This window comes from Dermacentor albipictus, chromosome 1 (assembly GCF_038994185.2).
Source record: "Dermacentor albipictus isolate Rhodes 1998 colony chromosome 1, USDA_Dalb.pri_finalv2, whole genome shotgun sequence".
Classification (NCBI taxonomy): Eukaryota; Metazoa; Arthropoda; class Arachnida; order Ixodida; family Ixodidae; genus Dermacentor; species Dermacentor albipictus.
Window position 1 is genome coordinate 25,445,353 of NC_091821.1, and position 25,409 is coordinate 25,470,761.

Below are 25,409 nucleotides of genomic sequence, written 5' to 3' on the forward strand. Positions count from 1 at the left end.
GTTTCTTGCGATTTAAGTGTCGTTTCTGTGTTCTCTTCCGCTGTCCCCGTCTTTATTTGCGGTCAATATGATATGCAGTAAACACCAACTAGGCCAAACTGAAGTTATTCATTCTCAAGCATGCAGACCCGTGTAGCGCGCACTCGGACGTCACGCCAGCGGTGCTTGCAGCGCTCCCGTAGGTCGCACTCGTAGCTATAATAGCAGCTGTCTATAACTGTAAAATGGCTCTTCCTTGCTTTCTCGTTTTACCCGGAAAGTCGGCGATGAACTCGACATCTGCCAGCGTTGAGGTAGCATGCACTCGGCCCCGGATTTTCTTGATGCTATGCCTCCATTCACTCAAGTTGGTGAGGACGGGCATCACCCATGGCACTTCGACGAAAGGCGACCAGGGCTGCTCCAGAATGTTCACCGTTGGGTCGTACATCCTGCGTACAGGACCGAGAAGAAAGCCAAGGAAACACCGCCGCTTTCTTCGAATACAGTGAAAGTGTGCAAAGGGCCGCATTACAAGACGCGTCTCGAATTTTCCCGGACGCGGCCACCATGGTGAACTTAAATGAGAGCTCACCCTGGAGGTAGTACGGAAACAAATATTCAGGATGATGCGATAACTAGCCACATCGGGGATCGCTTCTTTCCAAGATATTTATTTTTATAATTAGTACGATAATGGGTGCGAATTGCAGATCACTGGGAACAAACGGTTGAGCGAAGTCGACAATCTCCGGCGAACAGTGCGAAATGTACGCACATAACTAAGAAAGATCATTTGAACTGTAGTTTAGCCTTTTTGAAAGAGAAACTCGTTGCTAACACGCGTTCTCTACGCATTGCAATTTCTTTTCTCGCAAACAAAATGCGACGGCGTCTTTTATCATACGTGCGCTGGCTATGCCAGAAAGGCTGCCTTCATAATTGTGATGCTCTTGGCGCCTTGATTCTAGCGGATTATAATCCCCACAAGCGCGAATCACTCAATTAATGCCTTCAATAAATCGCGGCAGTACTCACGTCACGAGAATAACTAGAGAACCTGGTTCGTACAAGTTATACGTTACTGTCTCACTCACTTTTGCGCGCGCGCACGCCCACACAAAGATCGATTTACTTTAGCGTCCGAAGGCAGCACATGTGCACGGGCTGTGAGGGATGCCTTAGTGAATGGCTCCGTATTAGTTTCGACCGCTTGGGGTTCTTTAACGTGCACACACACACACAAACACGCACGCACCTCTGCGCGAATCTCCCGTTGAGCGACATCCAGACGTCGACGTATATTTCCACGTCCTTCATGCCATAGTCCTGCCGGAACCTGTCGCTTATGCAGTGGGCGAACTGGACGACCATGTCGGCCTGGTGGTGCCACCGCTTCGAGGTGGTGAACTTCTGCAGTCCGACAACACACATGATCACAGGCACCAATTCTGTTTGTTTACTGCACCTTCTCCTACAGTGTTGATACAATTTACGTAACCACTCGCGGCACTTTGCAGCATTCGAGTTCATTTTAGAGGGAAACGTCTCTCTGCGCAAGCGTCCATAGAGATGTAGAATTGGGGGGCCCCCAAGCTTCGTTGAGTTGGTTGCTTTTGGGTTCGGAAGAGCATCCGAGTGTTAGAATTGGGGGGCCCCCAAGCTGCGTTGAGTTGGTTGCTTTTGAGTTCTGAAGAGCATACGAGTTTTAGAATTGGGACAAGAGCAGTGTTGAGTTGCGCGTTCGGGACGCCGCAGTGCTGAAAATAGAAGGCGCTTGAAAGCGAAAAAGCAAGAAGAGTCTTTTGGAGCGCATTGCCCATTCCTACGTTGAGCATCGGCGTCCCTCAGCGTAAGCGAGCGAGCGAGCACAGCTAAGGATGAAAGAGCGAAAGCGGAACGCAGCGGGGGATGAAAAACGGCGATAGCGAAGATAGCGCGAGGAGGAAAGCGGCGGAGGAGGGTATTGCGAAAGCGTGAGAAGAAAAGCGTAGTGCCGCGCAAAGCCACTGTAGCTGGCTCTGCAGCGACGACCGCTACGAATTGGCGCCACAGTAGCGCGCCGTTGTCTGTTCGCCGATAAGGCATGCGGTAAGCGCGTCCACCGATACCATAATCGAAACAAAGCGCTGCATGAGCGGAGGTCTGTCTGCGGCTGCTGCCGTCAATGACGCCCTCGCGTCACCCACGCGCTGGCTCTCGTGATCTCCCGATTAGCGAGGCAGTCGCGCCACACTTCGATCCGTTTGCAATGTGCCGCACGAGACAGATTGTCCGCGCCAGCCCCACGCTACTCATAGCTTTCTCTTCCTTATATAAACCGTACGTGTATACCTACATAGTATATACAGGGTGCTTCAGCTAACTTTAGCCAGAGTTTAAAAATATGCCGATGCACTCTAAGATGACGCAACCAAATTCATGTTGCTCACTTTAGTACGTAGAGTGTCACGCTATATATATATTTTATTGTATATTGTTTAATTAGATAATTAGTCAAGATTAATAAACCAACTTCTGAAGCAACGAAGTTAGGCAAAACTTCCAATTAGAAAGTGGTATAGCGGTTTGCAAAACGTTCGATTAAACAGTTTCTGTCTTTCTATCAAGTATTAGTGTTTTTCAGCTTATATATACTGTGGATGACCGCGAAATAATAAAAAAAAAACATCACCTGACATGCCCGCTTGCGCGTCGTGATTGCATTGCTCCCAAGCGTTCCGCGCACAAACATAGTATTTTGCCAGGTGTGCTGCCGCTGCCTCTGCTTATCGCTATCATGAACCGTCGCGAGGGAAGCACATCGCTGGCATAAAGCGCACAGCCAACGCCTTCGTCACTGCCCTGTCGCCTTTTCAGCGGCAGCTCGCCCTGCTAGATGCTGTGTTCGTTTGTACGCGGAACGCATGGGAGCAATGCAATCACGACGCGCAAGCGGGCATGTCCCGTGGCATTTTTTTTTCTTTCGCGGTCATCTGCAGTAAGCTAAAAAACACGAATACTTAACAGACAGAAAAACAGAAACTGTTTAATCGGACGTTTTGCAAACCGCTATACTACTTTATAATTGGAATTTTTCGCCTAACTTCGTTGCTTCAGAAGTTGGCTAACCAATCTTGACTAATTATCTAGTTAAGCAAAATAAAAAAATAGCGTGACACACTACATACAAAAGTGAGCAGCATGCGTTTGGTCGCGTCGTCTTAGAGTGTATCGGTATGTTCGTAAACTCTGGCTAAAGATAGCTTAAACGCCCTGTATAATGTCAAATATTGACACGCATACTTCTTTCACGTAGAGCTGCGTTCAAATTTCGCATTAGTGAGTATCGTAATCGTCGATGAACTTTCTACAAGTGAAATCTAAAGGAATGCATTTTTAACAAATAACGAAGGCTTGGAATAGTGTGTAATAAAAACAATGACTTTGTTATTATTTGCGCGACTTCTTTCTGCCCTGCTTAAGCCAAAAGTGGTCATATAATGCCGACTCGATCTCAGCTAGCGTGTTCTAGCGTTGTCCCGAGTCTCTTGCCTCTGAAGATGCCGAAAATCACCCGGAACACGGGAAGTTCGCTCTGCAACCGATTTAACTGAGCGATGCGAGATTTGAACGGCTGCGGCTCGTACGGCTCTGTTGGCTATCTCACGATTTCGCGTCGCCCGCTAGTGCGACCCAAGACGGCTGGGGTTCCCGCGCTATAGCTCGATTTCCGGGTCTTGGGTCAAGGCGAACACAAGGACCCAGGACTGGCTAAGGTTCTGCGCGTGCGCACTTGTGGTCCGCAGTACTCTTTGGTCCCAACGCCGCTTGGTTCCCCAGTTCTGAAACTATTTTACGTAACACCGTTTAGTACTGCCAAGAGGGAACATAGCAATAAATCGTTGTAATAAAATGTAAGCTAGCAAGCAGTCAGGGGAACCGATACGCAGGTATGCGCACGGCGCTCATTCCCCCCCCCCCCTTAAAAAAAAAGCAAAGATTGAAGGACGAATGTCATTCCAGAGAGTATTTGCGTGCGGCGAATATCAATTTCACACGAAACGTTGTTCCCAACGAACGCCGCACGCGTACGTGACTCTATATGCCCGATGTAATCCGCGCGTTCCTCATGGTGTGCGAGTGTCCTTTTTTTTCTCCGTCTCGGCATCCATTTCGTTTACCTTTGGTTTTTTGTATACTTCCAACGCGTACGTGTCAAATGTGCGCGAGTGAAAAACAAAAGGAGCGTGCGCGGGAAAAAAAAAATATAGAGGCGCGCTCACCGGCAAAGGAAAGCGGAACTTTTTCTTCCTGTGCGCCTCCCATAGATGTATTGGAAAGAGACTACGGAACTGCTACGAAAAACGATACGCACGTGTTGGACGCGCTCTAAAAAACATCTGAAACGTAGAGCGTACATGCTATATAGCGAAAATAATCTGCTTTCGACGTGCGGCAGGAAAGATTCCGTGACTGCGGGGCAATGTGGAAGTCATGATCGGAAGCGCATTCGGCAACGTGGATTCTTTAGAAATATCAGTGCTTACTTCACCTCTGGCTTTGCGGAGCGGAAAGGCAACTCCCAAGAAAAGCGCTCCGCAATGCTGACGCGTCACGTTCCGCTAGCGTTTTCGTCCGACGCAAACTTGTGTACTATATCGTTAGGGTTACAAACAGTATTATTAACAATAGTATATGCAATGCATATACATTTATTTATGTCCACGCTGTGAAGAACCAACAGCCCATGCAGTATATCTTAAGCTTTAAGGATCTGCCTGCTTAAAACGCTTTTGTATGATTTTCGATGCACGATGAACAAAAAAAAAGTATTCCTTTTTATTGGTACGTTTAGCGTGCAAACGAAAACAGTTAGCGTGCAGCGCAATGAAAGAGACATTAAGAATTTGTGCGCAAAGTGAACGCTTTTTCTCGTGCTTGATGCGACTAGCTGAACCGCTTGTATGATAAAAACAAACAAAACAAGAAAGAAAGGACGGAGAAAGCTGAAACTTTACGCCTTAATTTGCGGCGCCGTGTCATAGGTGAGACATCGCTGTGTATTAACAACCTCGAGGTTTATCGTATATACCCGAGACCTAGGTTTGCAAAAAGCACAACAGATCCCGGTCGAATTGGCTATTTGTTTCCTTTCATTGTTCGTTTGCCTTCCATTTTCCTCGTTCCGAGGCTCTGTTCTGCAAGCCAGCTATCGGCACGCGCGATGCTCTGCCGTAATTCTTGCCTCGGGATCCAGGAAGTGGGTCTTGTGTGCGGCGTTGTCGTAGACGACAAGCTTGACGTGCACGGGCCTCCAGTTGTGGACCATCATATCCCAGGAGTATCCATAGCTTCCCTGTGTCCATGTGTTGTAGCCCTTGGTGAGGCCATGCGAGTACGGCAAGAAAAGCTGCAAGAGCACGTGCAGGCAGAGGAGGAACGCCGTCACCCTCCACCTGCACAGCCGACGCTCGGCCCTTGGACTGCCAATGCATTGGACGTTGCCCTGCATGTGTGCACATAAGGGAGAGGTAATACGGGCGTTTACTAAAAGCAACGAGTAATGCGCATCGCCACAGGCTCGAAGAAGTTTCTGTATTACTATAGGGTCAGAGCGCGTTAAAACGAAGTTGAAGATAGAGCCATAATTAATTCCATAGCCGCCAACTAAGGGGGGCTCCGGGGCCCGAGCCCCCTACGGAATTTTCCGGGGGGTCTTCTGCTGTGTCATGAAGTGGACCAAAGACGCACACGAAGACAGAAGCGGCGCACCGCCGCGATCCAGCGCACTTCCTCCGCACAAAAGCGCATGTGTGCGCCCCGGCGTTCCCGTAAGCGTTGTCAAACTGTGGTTGTTTCCCGCGGGCACTGCTGCCACTGTGCCACTGCAGCTACGCACTGCTACCCCCCTCCTCCCGCCCCACCTAATGTGTCTATCATGCCTCTATGACTGCTGGTATCTCTGCTGAATCAAATACCTTTTCGTCATCTATGAAAGCCATATAGAGAGGCTGATTGTACTCTGCAGATTTCTCGATTACCTGATTGATGACATGGATGTGATCCATTATAGAGTATCCATTCCTGAAACCTGTCTGTTCCTTTGGTTGACTAAAGTCCAGTGTTGCCCTTATTCTATTGGAGATTATCTTGGTGAGTATCTTATATGATATTGGGAGTAAGCTAATGGGCCTATAACTTTTCAATACTTTAACGTCGCCCTTTTTGTGCATTAGCATTATGTATGCATTCTTCCAGTTCTCTGGGACCCTTGAAGTCGACAGACACTTCGTATAGAGCCGCCAGTTTTTAAAGCATTATGTCTCCTCCATCTTTGATTAAATCGATTGTTATATCATCTTCTCCTGCTGCTTTTCCCTGTTTCATGTATTGCAAGGCCCTTTTAACCTCATCGCTAGCTATAGGAGGAGTCTCTGCAACCTGTTCATTACTGCTTCAAATGGAGGTATCCTGACTCCTCTGGGTGCTGTACAGGTCAGTATAGAATTCTTCCGCTGCTTTTACTGTATCTTTGAGTTGCTGATGATATTACCCTGCTTATCTTTCAGTGAATACATCTTGGTTTGTCCTATGCCAAGTTTTCTTCTTACTGATTTCTGGCTACGTCCACTTTTACGGCTTCTTCAGTCTTCCTCGCGTTATAATTTAGAATATCTATTATTTTCGCCTGGTTGATCAGTTTTGACAGTTCCGCGAATTCTGTCTTATCTCTTGAGTGGGACGCTCTCATTCTTTGTTGTTTCTTTATTAGGTCCTGTGTAACTTGGGAGAGCTTGCCTACTGGTTGCCTCGGTGCCTTGCCTCCCACTACAATTGCTGCCTCTGAAGCCAGCCTAGTTACGGTTCCATTCATTACCTCTATGTCATCTTTATCTCTCTGTTTCGCTTCATATTTGTTTGCAAGTACCAGCCTGAGTTTGTCTGCTTTTACCCTTACTGCCTCTAGGTTGGCCTGTTTCTTCTTGACCAATTTAACTCTTTCTTACTTCAAATTGAGGTGAATCCTCGCCATCACTAACCTATTATCACGGCACTGTACCCTGCCTAACGCTTCTACATCCCGCACTATGCTGGGACCGGCAGGAAGTATGAAACCAATTTCATTTCTTCTTTCACCATTAGGTTGCTGAGCTTCCTGAAAAAGGTGTTCACTATTCACAGCTTATTCTTTTCTGCGAATTCTACCAGCATCTCTCCTCTAGCGTTCCAAGAATCGACGCCGTAGTTGCCAATTGCTTGCTCGCCAGCCTGCTTTTCCCCCACTTTTGCATTGAAGTCCCTCATTACTACAGTATACTCAGTTTGCACTTTTCTCATTGCTAATTCAATAACTTCATAAAACTGATCTACTTCATCATCATCATGACTGGATGTCGGAGCGTAGGCTTGTACTACCTCTAATCTATACCTCTTATTATGTTTTTCTACGACTACTCCCACCCTGTAATTAATGCTGTAGAATTCGTTGATGTTGCCCGCTATGTCCTTATGGATTAGGAATCCTACCCCGTATTGCTTCTTATCTCTATAGCAGAGGACATGGCCGTTAGTCAGCACTGTATAGGCCTCACCAATTCTTCTAATATCATTAATGCCAATGATATCCCGAACAATGCCTGATAGTTCCTCAGAGTCCTGCTAAGCTAGCCTCACTCGACAGAGTTCGGGTGTGAAAGGATGTCAGGGTCAGTTTCCATTGGCGGCCTGTCTGGGTCCAGGGATTCTTAACACCCTCTGCTGCGTTACATGTCTGACCGCCGTCTTGGTCAGATGCTCCGCAGGAGCTGGGGACTGAGGGCCCTAGGTTGATCGAAATAGTCATTTGGGAGGGAGTGGCCGAATACAGCACCAGGGAGGCCGATTCCTATTCTGGTGAGGGAGTGTGTTTTGTTGAAGCTTAGTGGGCCTTCCTAATTTGGTTGTACCTGAATTAGTATAGCCCTACTCGCTCTCGGCATCTTTTGCCGGTGTCAGACGCCACTCCAAGCCTAGAGATGTATAGTGCACTGGAGGAGGTGAAATTCGAGCTTACCATTTTGAATTCAAACTTCTGACTATGGCAATCGAGCATCCGTCAGAGCTAGCTCAGTCAGATAATCCTGTAGGCGGCGAGGCTACCTTATCGCGGAGAAGTCCAGCCCAGAGGGTTTTACATGCATAAAAGATCCCTTGACTGACGGCGATGTTACCGCCGCGCTCGGAATACAATTCACGGGAACACAAGCGGAAACACGCAAGAACGAATAAGGGCAAATGTAGACGAAAGGAATGGACGCATATACGACAGTTCTGACGGGATTGAAATGTGTGTCTTAACTTTACAAGTGATGTCGCTACATGCTTTTTCCTTATTCCTTGCGTGAATACTGTAAAGCCTTCTCGTCACTTTTCTCTGTTCCTTTTTTGCGAAAATTTTGCAGCATGAAAGAAGGCATGCTTCGGCAGCGCGCCTCTTAGGCTGGTGCGGATAAATTCTTGAACATTTGTACTGCTATGGAGTGTACAGTGCTAACATCTATTCACGCATTAGGTTCCCCGAATACGTTTGCGAGATCTGTATAAGCAAACATCTATGTATGTAGGCTCACAAAGGGAAAATATCGTCCATTTTCTTTTACAACGTCATCGCGGCATGTACAGATGTTTGGAATTTGTCCGCGTTATATTTTCTAGTGTTTTCAGTAGAAAGTATGGACAAGCTATGTCTCTAGTGAATGTCTAAGCCATTTTCATAAATATTACATGCCTAAAACATAATTTGATTTATCCGCCATTGGCGGGTTTTGCTGATCGCCATAGGTCGCACAATATAATGTCAATTCTCAATAGTCCTAACATCGTGGTTCCGGAGTCACACGTCCGCATGCGGCCGTGAACGTGCCTAGGTACAAGATATGTTTTCGGCGAATTTGAACAGCACTTAGAGGGAAACTCCGGTGTTTTTTTTTTTGTGACCATACCAGGATATACTGTCATTTTCAAATGGCATTGGCAGTCCTGTCACCGGTAGGGGGGTTAAATTTGCTTGGAAATTCATCGATAATTAAATAAACAATAAACGAGATACCGAAACCGAAACAGGTAGCTGCTTCGTGTGACGTCACGATGAGTCGATGACGTCAGATCCTACATTTCCATAATGTAAACACGCAGAACGCATGCTAAACACACAGTACACGTGGCGCTGAACGCCAAAGAAGCGAAGCTGATGATGTCTCCCGACGACACAGGGATCTTTTACAGATTTGTCGAACTATAGACAGCGGCGATTTCAATGACGATTTCAGCGACAGTGGCGGTGTAGTCTCTGACGTCACAAACACAGGGTGGCCAGTAAAAAGTAATGAGTCGATCGGGAACGCAATCAATATTTAAAATTCATTTTCAGGAAAACTAAATGACTTGCAGCCATATAGTGTTTGGCGCAGATGATCAAAGTGCAGAAGAGAACGTATACTCAAAATTTTATTAAGATCAGTGGACATTGAAAAATCGCCGTAGTTGCCCTTTAAAGCGTGTGTGAAAAGAAAAGAAAGAAAAAGGAAAAAGTTTAACGCTTACCGAGAAGCCTCGAGTCGCATAAACGCGGGGATACACCCGTCCGCTTATTGTCGTGTCGTGTCACAATATATTTGAATATATACAAAAGGACAAGGTTTATTATATTTTTAAGGAGAAGGAGGTAGCCTATTAACAATTATTTCTAAAGGTATGGATAGCTTATGCGTAGAGAATGAATATGTCGTTGCTGTACGTTCACCTCCCGTCAAAATACTTTGCGGGCTTTTTTTGACCCTGAAAGAAACCTGCCGACTTTAGTGACCCCCTTCTGCACAGTCTTTTATCAACGGCATGTGAAATGAACGTGGATCATATCTGTCTTAGTATCGCTTCTCTTTCCACTAAGCAAAGCTAACGACTCATTAAAAAAAAAACCTTCTAAAATTTACATTTACTAGGGATGGAAACATCGTCACTTGCATGCAGAGGTCACAAATATGTACAGCGTGTCCCAATGAACTATCATGCACCAAGATTTAAAAAAAAAAGGAATATGCGTTACTCGAAGAAAACCTAGTGCATATTGTTTCTAGTACAGTGGATAGCTGCCAGTAATTCTTTCGTTACTGAGATTTAATTAGGTAATTATATATAATCGTCAAAATCGAGACGTACTATCATAATTATCAAAGTGTCAATGAGGCATTTGTAGGCACAGCCAAGGCACATCTAAATGCGGTATTTTCAGCGACGTACTAATTGCGTACTAACTTTTTCCGACTGATAAATAAACCACGCGAAATATGGCGAATACTACGTGAATGCGCTCCCACCCGCATAATAAAACAGCGCCCTTGAACAGACTCCTCCTGAGTTAGCCAGAACGAAGTGAAGGAAATAAAGGAAAAAAAATCACCGACCAAGCACTCCGTACAGATGGTTAACCAGCGAAGCTGAAACGTGCCGCCCCGGTGTTTATCACTGGGTTAATCCCGAGGGTTCATTAAACGACGGCTTGGTAGGCTGCCAGATCCTCGGTACGCAGTTGCTGCTTGTGCTCGGCTGCACGAGCCTGTTCTTGTGCCCGGGATGCAGCATTGCGATGGCGCAGACGAGCTCGTTCCAAGTTCTGCTCGCGCCGTTGCTGATCGAAAGCAGCCTGCTCCTCAGGAGTACGGATGACGCGGGGCCTACCCATTTTGGAGCGGGATAGAAACTGCTCCGCGCCCTCTCGGCTGCGACGGAGAACAACGACGTCATTTCTGGCGCAGCCAATCGCGCGCCTCTCTTTCGCTTTTTGTTTTCGTGCATTCGCATGAGGTTGCGCCGGAGGAGTTTTCGGCCTACAGGCGACAGACGGACGGACGGGCGAATCGGCTAGCCATATACAGCTTCGCTATTAATCCTGATCGAGCTGGTGCCTTATTTGCGGCGCCTCAGTCGAAGTAACGCACCACGTTTGGGGTTAGTTGGAAACAATCTGTGATAGCTGTTGTCTTAGTGCAGATAACGTGCACGGCCGGCTCTTTTTTTCAGCACAAAAGCGAATTGACAACATCAGTGAAATTGTTTAAATGTGCGTCTTGTTTCGTCCCAGTCACATGTCTTTCTCTAATGAGCAGAAGATCCTTGCCTTGGGAACTGCAAATGACAACTAGAAAGGCCGCAAATATATATATATATATATATATATATATATATATATATATATATATATATATATATATATATATATATATATATATATATCAGTCATGGAAGTGTGGCGGTAGACCAAACGCGTCGACTATCATCAGAGATGATGAAAACCTGAGACAAACCGCCACCTTCAATAAACAGCGGTGGAGGATCTCCATCTTTGAGTTCTAGCCTACGCACGGATGTTCTAGCATTTATGGCCTCAAGCCCTCATGCTAGCGTCCGGGATGTGGCCACCCAGGTACCAATTTCCAAGGCATCAGTTTGGAGGATTTTAAACGACGGGCTTTCACCCGTACTACCTTAATCAGCACCAATGCTCAGAAGATATGGACCTGCAGAATCGTCTAGATTTCTAAAATCGTCTAGAATCGTATGAAGATGTAATAAAAAGGACTCAGTTCTGCGTAGCTGCAGGAGACCTATTCGAACACATCCTCTAGGCAGCAGCTGGTGTTGAACGGCGCTTACGAATTCATAGAGAATAAGAACACACTGAAATGTGATGTATATCTTTTGTTTGTTTTTTGTGCAGGCGTCCCGATTGCCAATTCGGCTCATTTAGAAGTGGTTATTTTCTTTCTTGAACGCATCGGTTTTGCCTTTTCTCAACACGTGTGCGACTTCCCGTTCTGTTTATTTCGCTTTTATTTGAAGCCATGAACTTGTTTCCGCAGCGCCTATACAATCTTATAGAAACTAAAACCGTCACTTTAATTTGGCTTTGGTCTTAAGCAAGTTTCTGGCGCGAAATATAGCTGCGCGGGTGCGAGCAAAGCCGGGATTTTGAATAATTCTATGCCTATTACATTGCTTTTCGCGTTTCGTGCGTGGTCGGAGCGGCGCTTCGGCCGCGTTACCTATAGGGACCTTTCTTATCTATGTGATCACTCGGCCTTGAGAGACGGATTATAAGTGTGACGTAGAGAGGAAGGAATAGCTGCAAAGCCGCGAAACCTGCTATTGGTGCTCCTTCCGTACTATTATCAATGTGGTGCGCTGTCTCTTCGGGTTTGCGACAGACAATGCAGTTGCTTTCTATCAGCTTATTTGAGGGCTTTGCTTCATGATACGGGGGGAGCACAGCCGCGTAGTATTTTTCATATTTGGTGAGGTTTCTTTGCCAGTCGGAAAAAATTGCACGCAATTAGTACGTCGTTGCAAACACCGCAGTTATATGTCATTTTGGGGTGCCTACAAATGCCGCATTGACACTTCTAAAATTAGGACAGTACTTCTCTAGTTAGATAATTGCAATTACTCAAATAAATCTCAGTAATGACAAAAGTACTGGCGGCTACCCCATTGTACCGGAAAATATATGCACTAGGTTTTATTCAAGTAACGCTAATTGCTCTTTTTTAAAGTCTTAGTGCATGATAGTTGGGACACCCTGCATGTGAACGATACATCTCCAGGCTTGGAGTGGCGCCTGACACCGGCAAAAACGCCGAGAGCAAGTGGGGCTATACTAATCTAGGTGCAACAAAATTAGAAAGACCTACTAAGCTTCAACAAGACACTCCCTCGCAGAACAGAAATTGACCTGCCTGGTGCAGCTTTAGGCCACTCCGTCCCAAATGGCTCACTCAATTACCCGAAGCCCTCAGTCCCCAGCAGCCGCGGAACACCTGACCAAGGCGGCGGTCAGACCTGTAACGCAGCAGAGGGTGCTAAGAATCTCTGGACTCGGACAGGCCGGCAATGGAAGCTGACCCTTGCAACGTTTAACACCCGGACCCTCTCGAGTGAGGCTAGCTTAGCAGGACTCTTTGAGGAATTATCAGACATTGTTTGGGATATCATCGAAGAACTGGTGAGGCTTATACATTACTGTCAAATGGCCACGTCCTCCGCTATAGAGGACAAGAAGCAGTTTGGAGTAGGATTCCTAATCCATAAGGACATAGCGGGCAACATTGACGAATTCTACAGCATTAATGGGAGGGTAGCAGTAGTCGTAATAAAGCTAAATAGCAGGTATGGAATAAAGGTAGTACAAACCTACGCTCCAACCTCCGATGATGGAGAAATAGAATAGTTTTATGAAGATGTTGAATTAGCGATGCCAAAAGTGCAAACGCCGTATACTATAGTCACGGGCGACTTCAATGCAAAAGCACGGAAAAAGCAGGGTGGTGAACAAGCAATTGGCAACTACGGCGTGGATGCTAGGGACACTCGAGGAGGGATGTTGGTAGAATTCGCGGAAAGATATAAGCTGCGAATAATGAACACCTTTTTCAGGAAGCGTAGCAACAGAAAGTGGACCTGGACAAGCCCTAATGGCGAAGGAAGAAATGAAATTGGTTTCATACTTTCCGCCGTTCCCAGCATAGTGCGGGATGTAGAAGTATTAGGTAGGGTAAAGTGTAGTGATCATAGGTTATCGAGAGCTAGAATTCACCTCAATTTGAAGAGAGACAGAGTAAAATTGGTCATGAAGAATCAGGCCAACCTAGACATGGTAAGGGTAAAAGCAGACTAATTCAGGTTGGCACTTTCAAACAAATTTGCAGCCTTAGAACAGAGAGATGAAGATGACATAGAGGTAATGAATGAAACCGTAACTAGGCTGGCTTCAGAGGCAGCAATTGAAGTGGGAGGCAAGGCACCAAGGCAACCAGTATAGGCAAGCTCTCCCAAGTAACAAAGGACCTAAGAAAGAAACGACAAAGAATGAGAGTGCCCAACTCAAGAGATAAAACAGAATTCGCGGAACTGTGAAAACTGATCGACAAGGCGAAAATAATAGATATTCGAAATTATAACGTGACAAAGACTGAAGAAGCCGTAAAAAATGGACGCAGCCTGAAATCAGTGAGAAAAAGCTTGGCATAGGACAAACCAAGATGTATGCACTGAAATATAAGCAGGGTAATTTCATCAGCAATCTCGAAGATATAGTAAAAGAAGCGGAATAATTCTATACTGACCTGTACAGTACCCAGAGCAGTCAGGATACGTCCATTAGAAACTGTAATGAACAGGATACAGAAACTCCTCCTATAACTAGTGGTCATGTCATAAGGGCCTTGCAAGACATGAAACGAGGAAGAGCGGCAGGAGAAGATGGAATAACAGTCGATTTAATCAAAGGTAGAGGAGACATAATGCCTGGAAAACTGGCGGTTCTTTATACGAAATGTCTATCGACTGCAAGGGGCCCAGAAAACTGGAAGATTGCAAACATACTAATCCATAAAAAGGGAGACGTTAAAGAATTGAAAAATTATAGGCCCATTAGCTTACTCCCAGTATTATATAAAATATTTTCCAAAATTTTCCAGAGTAAGGGCAACACTGGGCTTTAGTCAGACAAGAGAACAGGCAGGTTTCAGGAAGGGATACTCTACAATGGATCACATCCATGTCATCAATCAGGTAATTGAGTAATCCGCAGAGTACAATCAGCCTCTCTATATGCCTTTCATAGATTACGAAAAGGCATTTGATTGAGTCGAGATGTCCGCAGTGAGCAAGGAGTACAGGACGCTTACGTACATGTGAGCAAGGAGTACAGGACGCTTACGTAATTATATAGGAAAATATCTACAGAGATTCCACACCTACCTTAATTCTACAGAAGTAGGAAGATAGCTATAAAGAAAGGGGTCAGACAAGGAGGCACAATCTCTCCAATGCTATTCACTGCATACTTGGAAGAAGTATTCAAGCTATTAAACTGGGAAGGCTTAGTAGTAAGGATCAACGGTGAATATCTCAGCAACCTTAGATTTGCAGATGACATTGTCCTGTTCAGCAACACTGCGGACTAGTTACAACAAATGACTGAGGACCTGAACAGAGAGTGTATGAGTGGGGTTTAATATCAATATGCAGACGACAAAGATAATGATCAATAGCCTGGCAAGGAAACAAGAGTTCAGGATCGCTAGTCAGCCTCGAGAGTTTGTGAAGGAGTAGGTTTACGTATGTGAATTACTCACAGGGGACCCTGATCATGAGAAGGAAATTTACAGAAGAATAAAAATGAGTTGGAGTGCATTCGGCAGACATTGTGAGATCCTACAATGTCTGCATCCGGCAGACATTGTGAGCTTACTATTATTTTTAAAGAGAAAGGTGTACAATCAATGCATTCTACCGGTGGTGAAATATGGGGCGGGAACTTGGAGACTGACAAAGAAGCTCGAAAGTTCAGGACCGCGCAAAGAGCGATGGAACGAAGAATGTTAGGCGTAACGTTAAGAGACAGGAAAAACAAAAAATAAAGCAAGATGACCTGTGTTTCTCGCAGTGTTTCTCACTTCTTGCAGTATCAAAACCAAAGTTGCACATGACCGCGGAGCATAAACTGTGCCTCGTCTTTGGCGCCGCGCTTACTTCTTTCTGCGTCGGGCGAGTGTTAAATTAAGGGCCATCTGAGCTTGGAGGCGAAAAAGCGGGTTCTTTCTCGGCTGGCACGCTCTGCCCTCCTCACCGCGTACTTCTCTAGAAGACACTACGTCACTAGAGGGCGTCGCGTTGGCGCTCTTTCCTTGTCCGAAAATACCCTATCTTGCAGGGCCCGTGTTCACAAAACTGTTCTCACGCTAAAACTGTTCGTCAGAGCTGATGCTAGCGACTCGTGATGTTGTAAATATTATTGGTGAAGGTTGCCAGCCAATGACAAAGAACTTACGAAAGAAAAACTTTCTGAATCTCGGGGCGAATTCACAAACCTTTTCGCTCGTTAGTGCTCCATGCCGTTAGGTTTGGCTGGAATTTCCCCCCTACGACTAAGTCTAGCGTAACAGCATTTTTGGTGAGTACGGGCTCAGGCCCCTGATTGGCGTTTTTTCTTTTTTCTTTCTTTTCTCTGGGGGGGGGAGGGGGGAGGGGGGGTTACATGCTGGTGCCGCCGCACGCGCAGTGCGAAACGGGTTGCACGAGGTGAAATTTGCTTGATTGCGCACGAGAGGCAAGTGAGAGCACGTGGAAGAGCAGGCGTGCAACTGCATGACAAAGGCGTGCTACGAGACGTATCGTAACCGGTGTCCCTCGCACACGGACGCCACGTGCATGACGCCGAAGGCGTCACGAAGTGCGAAGAAGGGATCAGAAAAGCCTGGGGCCAAGTTCACAAAGCTTCTCGCTCTGTAAGTGCTATTTTCCATTGGCCGGCCGCCTTCACTATATGATATCTGTCCAGCAGTAGTGTCGGCGGGAAGCTGCGCTCACGAACAGTTCTATAGCATAAGAGCTTTTTTGTGAAACTGGCCCTGGAGGGGAGCGTACGCTTGCTTTTTGAATTATCAATCCTTATAGAGAGAAGGGGAGGGATGGAGATTGGTTTTTTTTTGCTGTTGTCATTTTCTTTCGTTTAGTTTTCTTTTCTCGTTGGACTCGCTGGCTGTCTACGGCAGTTGTGGTGCGGCATATCTTCGAAGCGGGAAACGCCGGCACTTTGCGCGCTACAGCGCGCGCGGCATTTGCATGCGCGGCAACATCGGAGCGACCGCAATCGCATAACGCTGCTCTCACACTCCGCCGCAGGAGCGGGCTGCATGCGGACATTATGTGAAAGCACTTGCGTTGTGCAGTGCTCTCCAATGTGGTGAAAGTTTTGTGAAGCGAACATTGATGATCGAATGACATCCGTTATGTATACCTGTTGGCACTATCACAGCTCAGGGACAACGTAACGAGTGCTGTGAACTTCCAGGTTACGCTGTGTTTCTAACCTTTCACGACTATAGAGCGATACCTAAGGCAAAAATTTGGGCTGCGCTCCTTCACTTTTGTTACGTAGACGTCCGTACACGTACGTACACGTGGTGATACTGAGCCGTCAAAGCATCCAGCTACTTGTGGCTTACCTTGCATTGACCAGGGTACCAACAACGGCTGAAGTCCGGCCGAGACGCGGAGAGATCCGGCACCGTATTCCTGATACACAGTGGCAACACGGCTGCGACTTTCTTGGGCCATGAATAGTCGAAGAATATGGTCGTGAGCACAATCATCACGTACGGGAACATTCCTGAAATGGGAAGATTTCTTTAACGCCGCGACGCTCAGCGTGAGGAACAAAACGCCGATTCGCCCTTTACAGTAAAGTTTTGAAAAAAAATAAAATAAAATAATTTTGCTTTTAGGTATGCTGCTGCGATGATTCTACGTTGTCGAGATAAATAGACAGAAATTGTTATTTGTCTTGTCAGCAACACACGACAAACCTGTTCTTTTTTTTGCACAATGATGCTACGCGTCGTTATACCTACGCACTTGTGTAATTAGGGGCGCTATAACGTAGAACTATTCCAAACTTTTCTATTCCGATTCTGCAATCAGCCCACCGCGATTGGTCAAAAACTTTTTTGGACCACCCCCACTTCACCTGTCTGTCACGCGACGTAACGAAAACCACGATAGCTCCCCATCTGATATAATGTGTACACACTGATTATACACAATTTGACCGAACAAAACAAAAATAATTATTTCTGATTCGACGGCTTTTTGCCATTAGCTCTCGGCTATTGTTCAAAAGTGTTCGGGCTGCACCCACTTCATTGCCTCTCACGCAACGTCACAAAACTGCAAAAGCTTACCGCGTCAAAGTGACGTGAACGCGTTAAAAATGCCTTAATATGCTGAACAAAACTGAATTTTCTTTTGAATAGCCGCAGGCTGCCCCGTTCCGAAAGGAATAAAACATGGCTGCCGCCGATCACTCCGGCACTGGCTACTCGCCCCTACTGGAGAGCATGGGTTTATTTGCGTTTAATAAATTTTTTTGCATGGCCGTGTAACGTTTTCGAGAACTTTCGGTACGTTTACGACCTCATTCTGCCAACTCTTCTTTACTGAGGGTCCGTTTTAGCGTCATTCTTAAGCTTCCGTTGCATACCGCCGTGATTGTCGAAGGGCCACCGCAATCCAAGTAAGAGAAAGCGGACCAATCGCAGACGCCGGCACCACCCTCTTCATCCGGTTATCGATATTCAGTGCAGGGGCTCGGCCCCATCGAATCGCTCTCCACTTGGACATGCTCCTTGCCTCTTGTGAGCCGATTAGATAAGACAAGCCGCTCAGTGCAGGCAATGTTATTCGTTTTTCAAGCAAACAAAAGTGACCTCCTATGAACGAGAGGAGCATATGATTGGTTTGTTCAGACAACCCTGCGGGTGACCGCCCGATGCATGCGTCGGCGGCTACGCAAATTCGACGTCAGGAGATTGGAATAAAAACATATTGGAATAGTTTTACGTTATACGGTCCCAAATGCCTGACAGCGTTATTTCGTGCGCAGGTATGCCTGAGCTACAGAGGCGGTCGTAATAAGAATTGATTAAGTTATAGAAATGTACTACATATAACGTTCACCAGTTAGTATTTCCTATAGTTAGAAACCTGGGTCCGAATTCACGAAAATGTTATTTCGCTATAACTGTTTCTAAGAGCCGATTCTAGCCAATCATGGTGGCGGACATATGATTTGCAAAGATGGCCAGCCAATGACAAAAAGCACTTACGAATGAAAAGCTTTGTGAAATTCACCCCTGGTGTCGCTATACTCGCATTCAGGGTGTCCCAACTATCAGCCACCAAGATTTAAAAATATGCAAATTACCACGTAGCTGGACAGAACCAAGGTAATGTTGTTTGCCGTCGCTTGGAGATATTCTGATTATTTTTTGCATTCCCCCTAATTACCTAATTGGTCTTAATTAATCAATAAACTTCTCAAGTATTATAATTAGATGAAAAGTGTCAATGAGAAAATTGTAGAGTAACATGAAAAATTCCCGATACAGCTTTCTGTTGCTCAATACGTCTTACATCAAAATGTTCTTCCGAGCGTGAAAGAAGCCCGCGAACGCACGCAAAGTGCCTCGAGCGGGCAGTCGCGCGGCAAAAGGAGCTGAAATTTCAAACCGAACGCCGCGGGCCCTTGTCCTCGCGGGCGTCGCGCTCCCAGCTGGAGAGTCGGCGTAAATCGCTCAAGTGCGCCTACGTAGAGTGCAGTGCTCGGACGTCACTCACAGTGAAACGTGACTTCGAGAACTATTCAAGGGAACATCAGTTATTTGTTTGATCTGTTTCTTCAATAGAGGATTTAACATTTAGAGAAACACTATAGAACCTACATAACGAATGTCTGCAAGTCTTTGTTTGACTCCGTGCCGTAGGAAGGGGGACGCACTTCCGTTTCCTCCGCTTGTTCCCACGTCGTGCAGTCGCGTGCGCAGAAAACGAAACTATCTGCCATTTTCTACCGGGTTTCCATGCGTGATCTTCTTTGATAAGCTTGCGTCTGCCTTAGTGCTCCTGACTGTGGCAGTGACTTATACTGCTAATCAGGTGTTCTCGTGCTGAGCGCGCAAAATCCTGCGCTGCGCGAAACGAGACAAACGCAACAGCTCGCGCACGAGACCGTCAGCGGAAGTGCGCCGCTCACCGAAAACGCGCTGGATAGAAATAGAGAGAGAGAGAGAGAAGGCGGGGCCCGTGATGCATCTGTCACGGATCCTCCGGTTCCGGTATGAGAGAACACAGGGAATGAATTTCGTTTGTGGAACCTGAAGCCCCTTTATGAGCTTTTCTAAAAAAAAATCTAATTACCGAAAACGTTTGCGGCGCCGCCGATGCACCTTATTGGACAGTGCCCACTTCCGGCTGTGAGCTGCTTCCGTCCGCCATGTTCTTCCTGGGCCAGCCCAGCTGCTGAGTTCGACGGCGCTAGCACGCTCGTTTTCTTGCTTGAGCAGTTGCGTCGGTTACAGATTTTCAGCGAAGGTGACTTCTGTATATCTGTCGCTGTTTGATGGAACTCAGCCTACCTTTTCGGAAGCTTATTGCTGCCTGCTGCCGCAGCAGCCGCCGCCGCCGCCGCCGCCGAAATGCGCATTATCAAGAAAAAGGCGCGGGAAAAAAAATGCGGTAGGAAGAAAAAGCGCGTTGGCGGCCGACGCGGGCCGCAAGGGAAAGCGTGGTAGGAGAGGAGGAACTTGTCGCTACTTGTCAAAAGCCGATCTAGGTACTTTGTTGGAACCTAGACGGGGGAAAGTGGAGATAGTGTCTATATTGGCGGTGAAGCTCACCTCCTGATATTATGGGTTCGCTGCATTTGAAATATTTCTGTCTCTGCTATAAATGAACTAATTTGAAAAATTATTGCGATAGTACACTCCTTATAGGGACCGTTACAACTTCCAGCGTATAACCAAAATTTGCTATGATGCCTGGTGAAAGGCCCTTTAAGCAAGCACCCCTATAATATTCAACCCGAATAAATTTTACATACCTTATAAATTATTGTAAAAACACTGGCCGACGTGGCGCCCAGCGGATATATCCAATAAGTAAATAATAATTCGCAGACCTTAATCCCGAGTTTAAGCTTGGCGCTTCAATCCAATTGAGGTGTTTCCATCCTGAGTATAAATCAGCCAGGGGCGTCCGTCGTAGGTGTGGAACCAGCCCTGTTTGTGCGCTCACTTCTTGGTGCTGTAGGTTAAAGGAGAGGGGCCTCACGAACCTTGGAACCAGTGGCGGTGCGTTATGAAAAAAATCTTAATAAGGTTATTTCATTTGTTATAGAGGGAATACAGCTTTAATTTAGCCCGTGCCGCCTAAATGAGCTACTTAAAATTCTGTATAGCGCATCTGATTAGGTGAATAAATAATTCATTGCATTTTTAACGCGATAGCGTTAAGGAGCTCGTGTCGCAGAAAAGCCGGTGCCGTCGGTGTCGGGTGTCGGCGTTGGCGTCCGCGGCGTTGACCGTGAGCGATAAATCACGGCAGGCGCTTCATAAATAAAAAGCAACTTCCAAGATTGACCCGGTGGGAATCGAACCAGGGTCTCCGGAGTGTGAGACGGAGACGCTACCACTCAGCCACGAGTTCGATCCTTCCAAGCGGTACAAACGCGCCTCTAGTGAATGCGGTGTTGCCTTCGAAACGAGCCGTGGAAAGTTATACTGCGGTGTATATCGGTAATTATGAACATGTAACGTACAGAAGTCGCAATTACACGAGTTGCGAAGTGCGTTTCCGCTGCATTTCTTCTGCGCTTTCCGCACACGCAGAGCCATCTTGCGGCAAACACAGAAGGCCCCCTCCTCTCAATGTACGGCGCTGCCCCGACAGGAGGCGCGCCGCGCACGCATTGGGACCGCTGCCAGGCGCGTCGCGGTCCCGACTCCCTCTCTCCTGACGACGCTTCGCCGTGCTCCCGGTTGCAGAATCAAGCGCCGTTCCTTTCTTTAGATTACTATCTATCTCTCTGCCCGTGCCGATCACGACGTTTGGCTGGCGTAGATCGTTTACCCTCCGAGACACCGAGTTCTTTGGTTCGTTCCGTTCGCTCAGGCGCACGTTTCGTTGCCGCGCCGAACGCTGCGTTGCTCGACGCTCACCGCGTGATAGGTGGGCGCTAAGTCCGATGCGGGGCGCATCGTAAGTGATCGCTGTGCCGTAGCGCATTCTCTTATACCCCTTGGCGGGTCGACGGGAACGCTGTCGCGTCCCACTCTTGAAGGCGAAGCTTAAGCGTCCTCCAATTTTTATAACGTCCGCATTGCGCTAAGAAAAGAAACGCGATTAAGCGGTTCACTTATATTGCTTTTCCTATTGTCAATATTTTCGAACACCTCAGCTAGTATATACTCGTAGAGCGCGTTCATTCGTTGGGCCTCCAAGTGCATGTGCGCGAAACGAGGTAAGATGTGACACCGACTGCCAGAGTTCACTGCTCGTTAGAGTTAAAATATCCGTCTAGGCACTGAAATGCATGGGTGCACAATCGGTGGCTCAGATGTATGCCCCATCTAGTGACCGAAATTCGGTGCACCCCAGCTTCAGGGTGAATAATCTACTGCTACTGCCGGCTAACCATTCATTGCCCTTAGCATTATGTAAGTATTCGCTGCAGCCCGCATAGTCAGTCATAAAAAGCACAACCCCTGTCCAGTTGCATGTATAAAAAAATTAAATTAGGGTTTTACGTGCCGAAACGATTTTCTAATTATGAGGCACGCCGTAGTGGAAGACTCCGGAAATTTCGACCACCTGGGGTTCTTTAACGTGCACCTAAATATAAGTACACGGGTGTTTTCGCCCTTCGCTCCCATCGAAATGCGGCCGCCGTGGCCGGAATTCGATCCCGCGACCTTGTGCTCAGCAGCCTAACACCATAGCCACTGAGCAACCACGGCGAGTTTGCACGCATACACTTGCTTCTGGCGAGATCACTTGAATACACGGTGTTTCAGCGAACACTTTCGAAAATTCTTATAGGTTGCCTGTGGCAGATAGCACAATTCTATTTCATGAGCTGGTCTACTCGAAGAGGCGGACATTATTTTCACAAACAATTGAAATGCATAATCGACTAATTATCAAAATTTCAAGAATTAAGTTTTAACTAATTATATCATGGCCAATATTGCAATTACAAATTCTAGCCGTGGAGTTTGCAAGGCGGATTCACTTGGAACGAATTCTCAGGATGACACCAGTTTCGAGATATTAATTTGCGAAGTTTGCGGATAAATGCATTGGCGTCCCATATACTTTCTCAATAAGATGCCGTTTTATGCATTCAAGCACAATATTAACTGGAACGCCAAAGCATTTCTCCGCAAAGTTCGGGAATTAATATATTGAAATTGGTATCATCCTGAGAATTCGTTCCAAGTGGATCCGCCTTGCAAACTCCACGGCTAGGCTTTGTAAATTGCAATATGGGCCATAAAGTAACTGGTTTGAACTTAATTAGTGAAATTTTGATAATTAGTCGATTATGCATTTCGATTTTTTGTGCAAGTAATGTCCGCCTCTTCGAGTAGACCAGCCCATGAACTGGAATTGGGCTATCCCCTGCCGCAGGCAACCTTTAATAAATTTTGAAAGTGTTTGCTGAAACACCCGGTAGATTTAAGGTAAACTACAGCAACAAAGCATGCCAGTTATTGCAGTCTTCTTGATGGCGAAGCGAACGCACCGATTGCGAACATCCTGGAGTTCATGGTGTTGAAGAGGACGCAGAACAGCACTCCGATGGGCCGCACTGCCGCGCCAATCATGAGGAAGCCCACGGTCAGGTCTAGCAGGAATCCACCCCAGTGGACTACGTAAGCGTCCACCTGCTCTTCGGTCATTACCAGCCTGCATTTTGCCACCCGAGCGAGCACTCTTTAGACTGCATGAAGTTAAATCACACACACACATGCTCTCTCTCTCTTTTTAGGAAAAAAAAGTGCCTCGTACTTTTCTTGAGACACTGCTATGAACAACAAACACGCTCACGTGCATTTTCAACTGTATAGTATACATAGAGAAACATAGTATATGCATAGTATACATAGTATACATGCTTGGAATCGTGAGAGGAGGCTCTGTTGTTGTCTTCATCACGTAAGGTGATACATGGAGTGACAATTGGGAGAGGACCGCTATGATGCTGGAGGCGGGGCTCTAGATTGTATTGAACACTACAGTACACGGCGCTGAGACGTGGTGGGAGATGTGGCGCACGTATCCGTGCATTCGTATGCCTGCGCTCCTGCGAGAGTAACGTCGGCAGTGGCTCCCGCCACATATACGAGTATATTGTGAAACACAGTAGAAAGTCGGAGGGCGTGAGGTCATGCATTACGCGCCTCCGTAAAAGACATCTTGTGCGCTGTGTGGAATGTTAAAAAAGGCCTCCTTATGGAATACCAAAAAGAGGAACAGAGTGCTTACACGATCAGTGTCCAAACTTGCTATTCTTCAGCCCCCTTGCAAGTTGAAAACAATTTGTAAGATTAGCAATCCACTGCTGAATAAGACACGCGCCTGCGAATAATCAGCATGGGACACGTTTTGCGAATTGCGGGGAAGCAGCTGTGCACCAATTACCTCTTTCCTGTGGGAAGCAGTATTTCTCTGGCAGGCGAGCCGCTGCCTAAGTGATAGATGAACATGGCACCGTAATAATGGCAGCAAAGGACGCGATGGCTGGCTGCCTTAGCATTGTAGCATGTGTGGGGGCGTACTGTTTCTCTATTTTTTTTCAGAAGACCATGTTTTTATTGATACGCAGGGACGAACTAACAACATTAATAACAGAAGCAGCGAAAATTTCAAATTTGGGCACTGCATGCGCGAGCACTCCGTCCCTCTCTTTGTCAGAGAAATATTTATCATTCTTGAATGTGTCCTAGTAAGGCGCTTTGATGGTGCGACTGGGGTACTCCTTGGCCATCGTTGGCTCTCGCGCCATAAAACACCATACATCTTTATAGTGTGACTGTTCTTCTTTTGGGGAAATTTATACGTGCATCAATGCAAAAAGAAAGCCATATCTCAGCGCATGGCATTTTGTTATGGCATACGGGCGTCGTCAATGTATATACGTGTGCCTCGGTTTCAAATAAATAATTTATTGAAAGTTAGCGCTTGTGTTGTGTATTCCTTCTTCGTTCTCGTCTTTTCAAGAACTTTGTTACTATGTTACTGCTGACATTTACATGTCTTTCCTATGTATGTGCACTATAGAAGATTGTGACGTTGATGCAAGACGCCTACGTCTTAAATATATGCTATTAAAAAAAGGAGAACAAATGTTATGAAACGTACGTCGTTTGGGCATCGATAGAAGCATCGTGTTTTACATAGCGGCGAAATTAACGGTCGGTTGCAGTTCTAGTGTTCTTGCCCATGCTTCGCGGTGAAATTATTCCTGTGCTCGACCAGGATATGTAAATGCAAAAAATAGTCAATATCACATACTGCGCACAGTAATAACGCCGCACAGACCTAATATGTGCACCGATCCAGGAAAAATGGTAACTTTTTGTCAGTCAGTGGCTTGATGAATGAGGTAAAAAATTTCGCAGTTGAGTACAGAGTGCAGCAGCCGGGTACACCAAACCACCTGGCAACACTTTCTCATCTCCGGACGGACACTTTCCCTGATATCCTTTCTGCCATCGAACGACATTGAACCGACGGGTATATACTACTTTGGGAGTCGTTACGTATACCCACCGTACAAGCTTTTACTCTGCAAGAGCCCGGACTATCTCTGGAAGGTAGTGTCCCAGTTCGAGTGCACTGGTTGCCCGGCATGATTCGCTTATTTTTTCTCTTACCTAGAGTACTGAGAATCCAGAGATAGTCCGGGCTCTTGCTGAGTAAAAGCTTGAACGGTAGGTACACGTAACGACTCCCAAAGTCCACTATAGATATAGATCCACTATAGATACGTCCACTATAGGGAACGACTTCCG

At 46.5% G+C, this 25,409-nt stretch overlaps 1 protein-coding gene across 1 annotated transcript in view; it reads right to left on the reverse strand.

Annotated features, from left to right (window-relative positions):
- Positions 1-25,409, reverse strand: part of GC (gamma-glutamyl carboxylase) — a 66,942-nt gene that overhangs the window by 14,141 nt on the left and 27,392 nt on the right. Inside the window, exons 7-11 of the mRNA XM_070532320.1 lie at positions 23,138-23,301; positions 17,004-17,167; positions 5,207-5,467; positions 1,238-1,392; positions 253-431 (exon numbers count right to left, since the gene is read on the reverse strand). Coding sequence (XP_070388421.1) covers positions 253-431; positions 1,238-1,392; positions 5,207-5,467; positions 17,004-17,167; positions 23,138-23,301 — 923 coding nt within the window. The remainder of the gene's footprint in view (positions 1-252; positions 432-1,237; positions 1,393-5,206; positions 5,468-17,003; positions 17,168-23,137; positions 23,302-25,409) is intronic.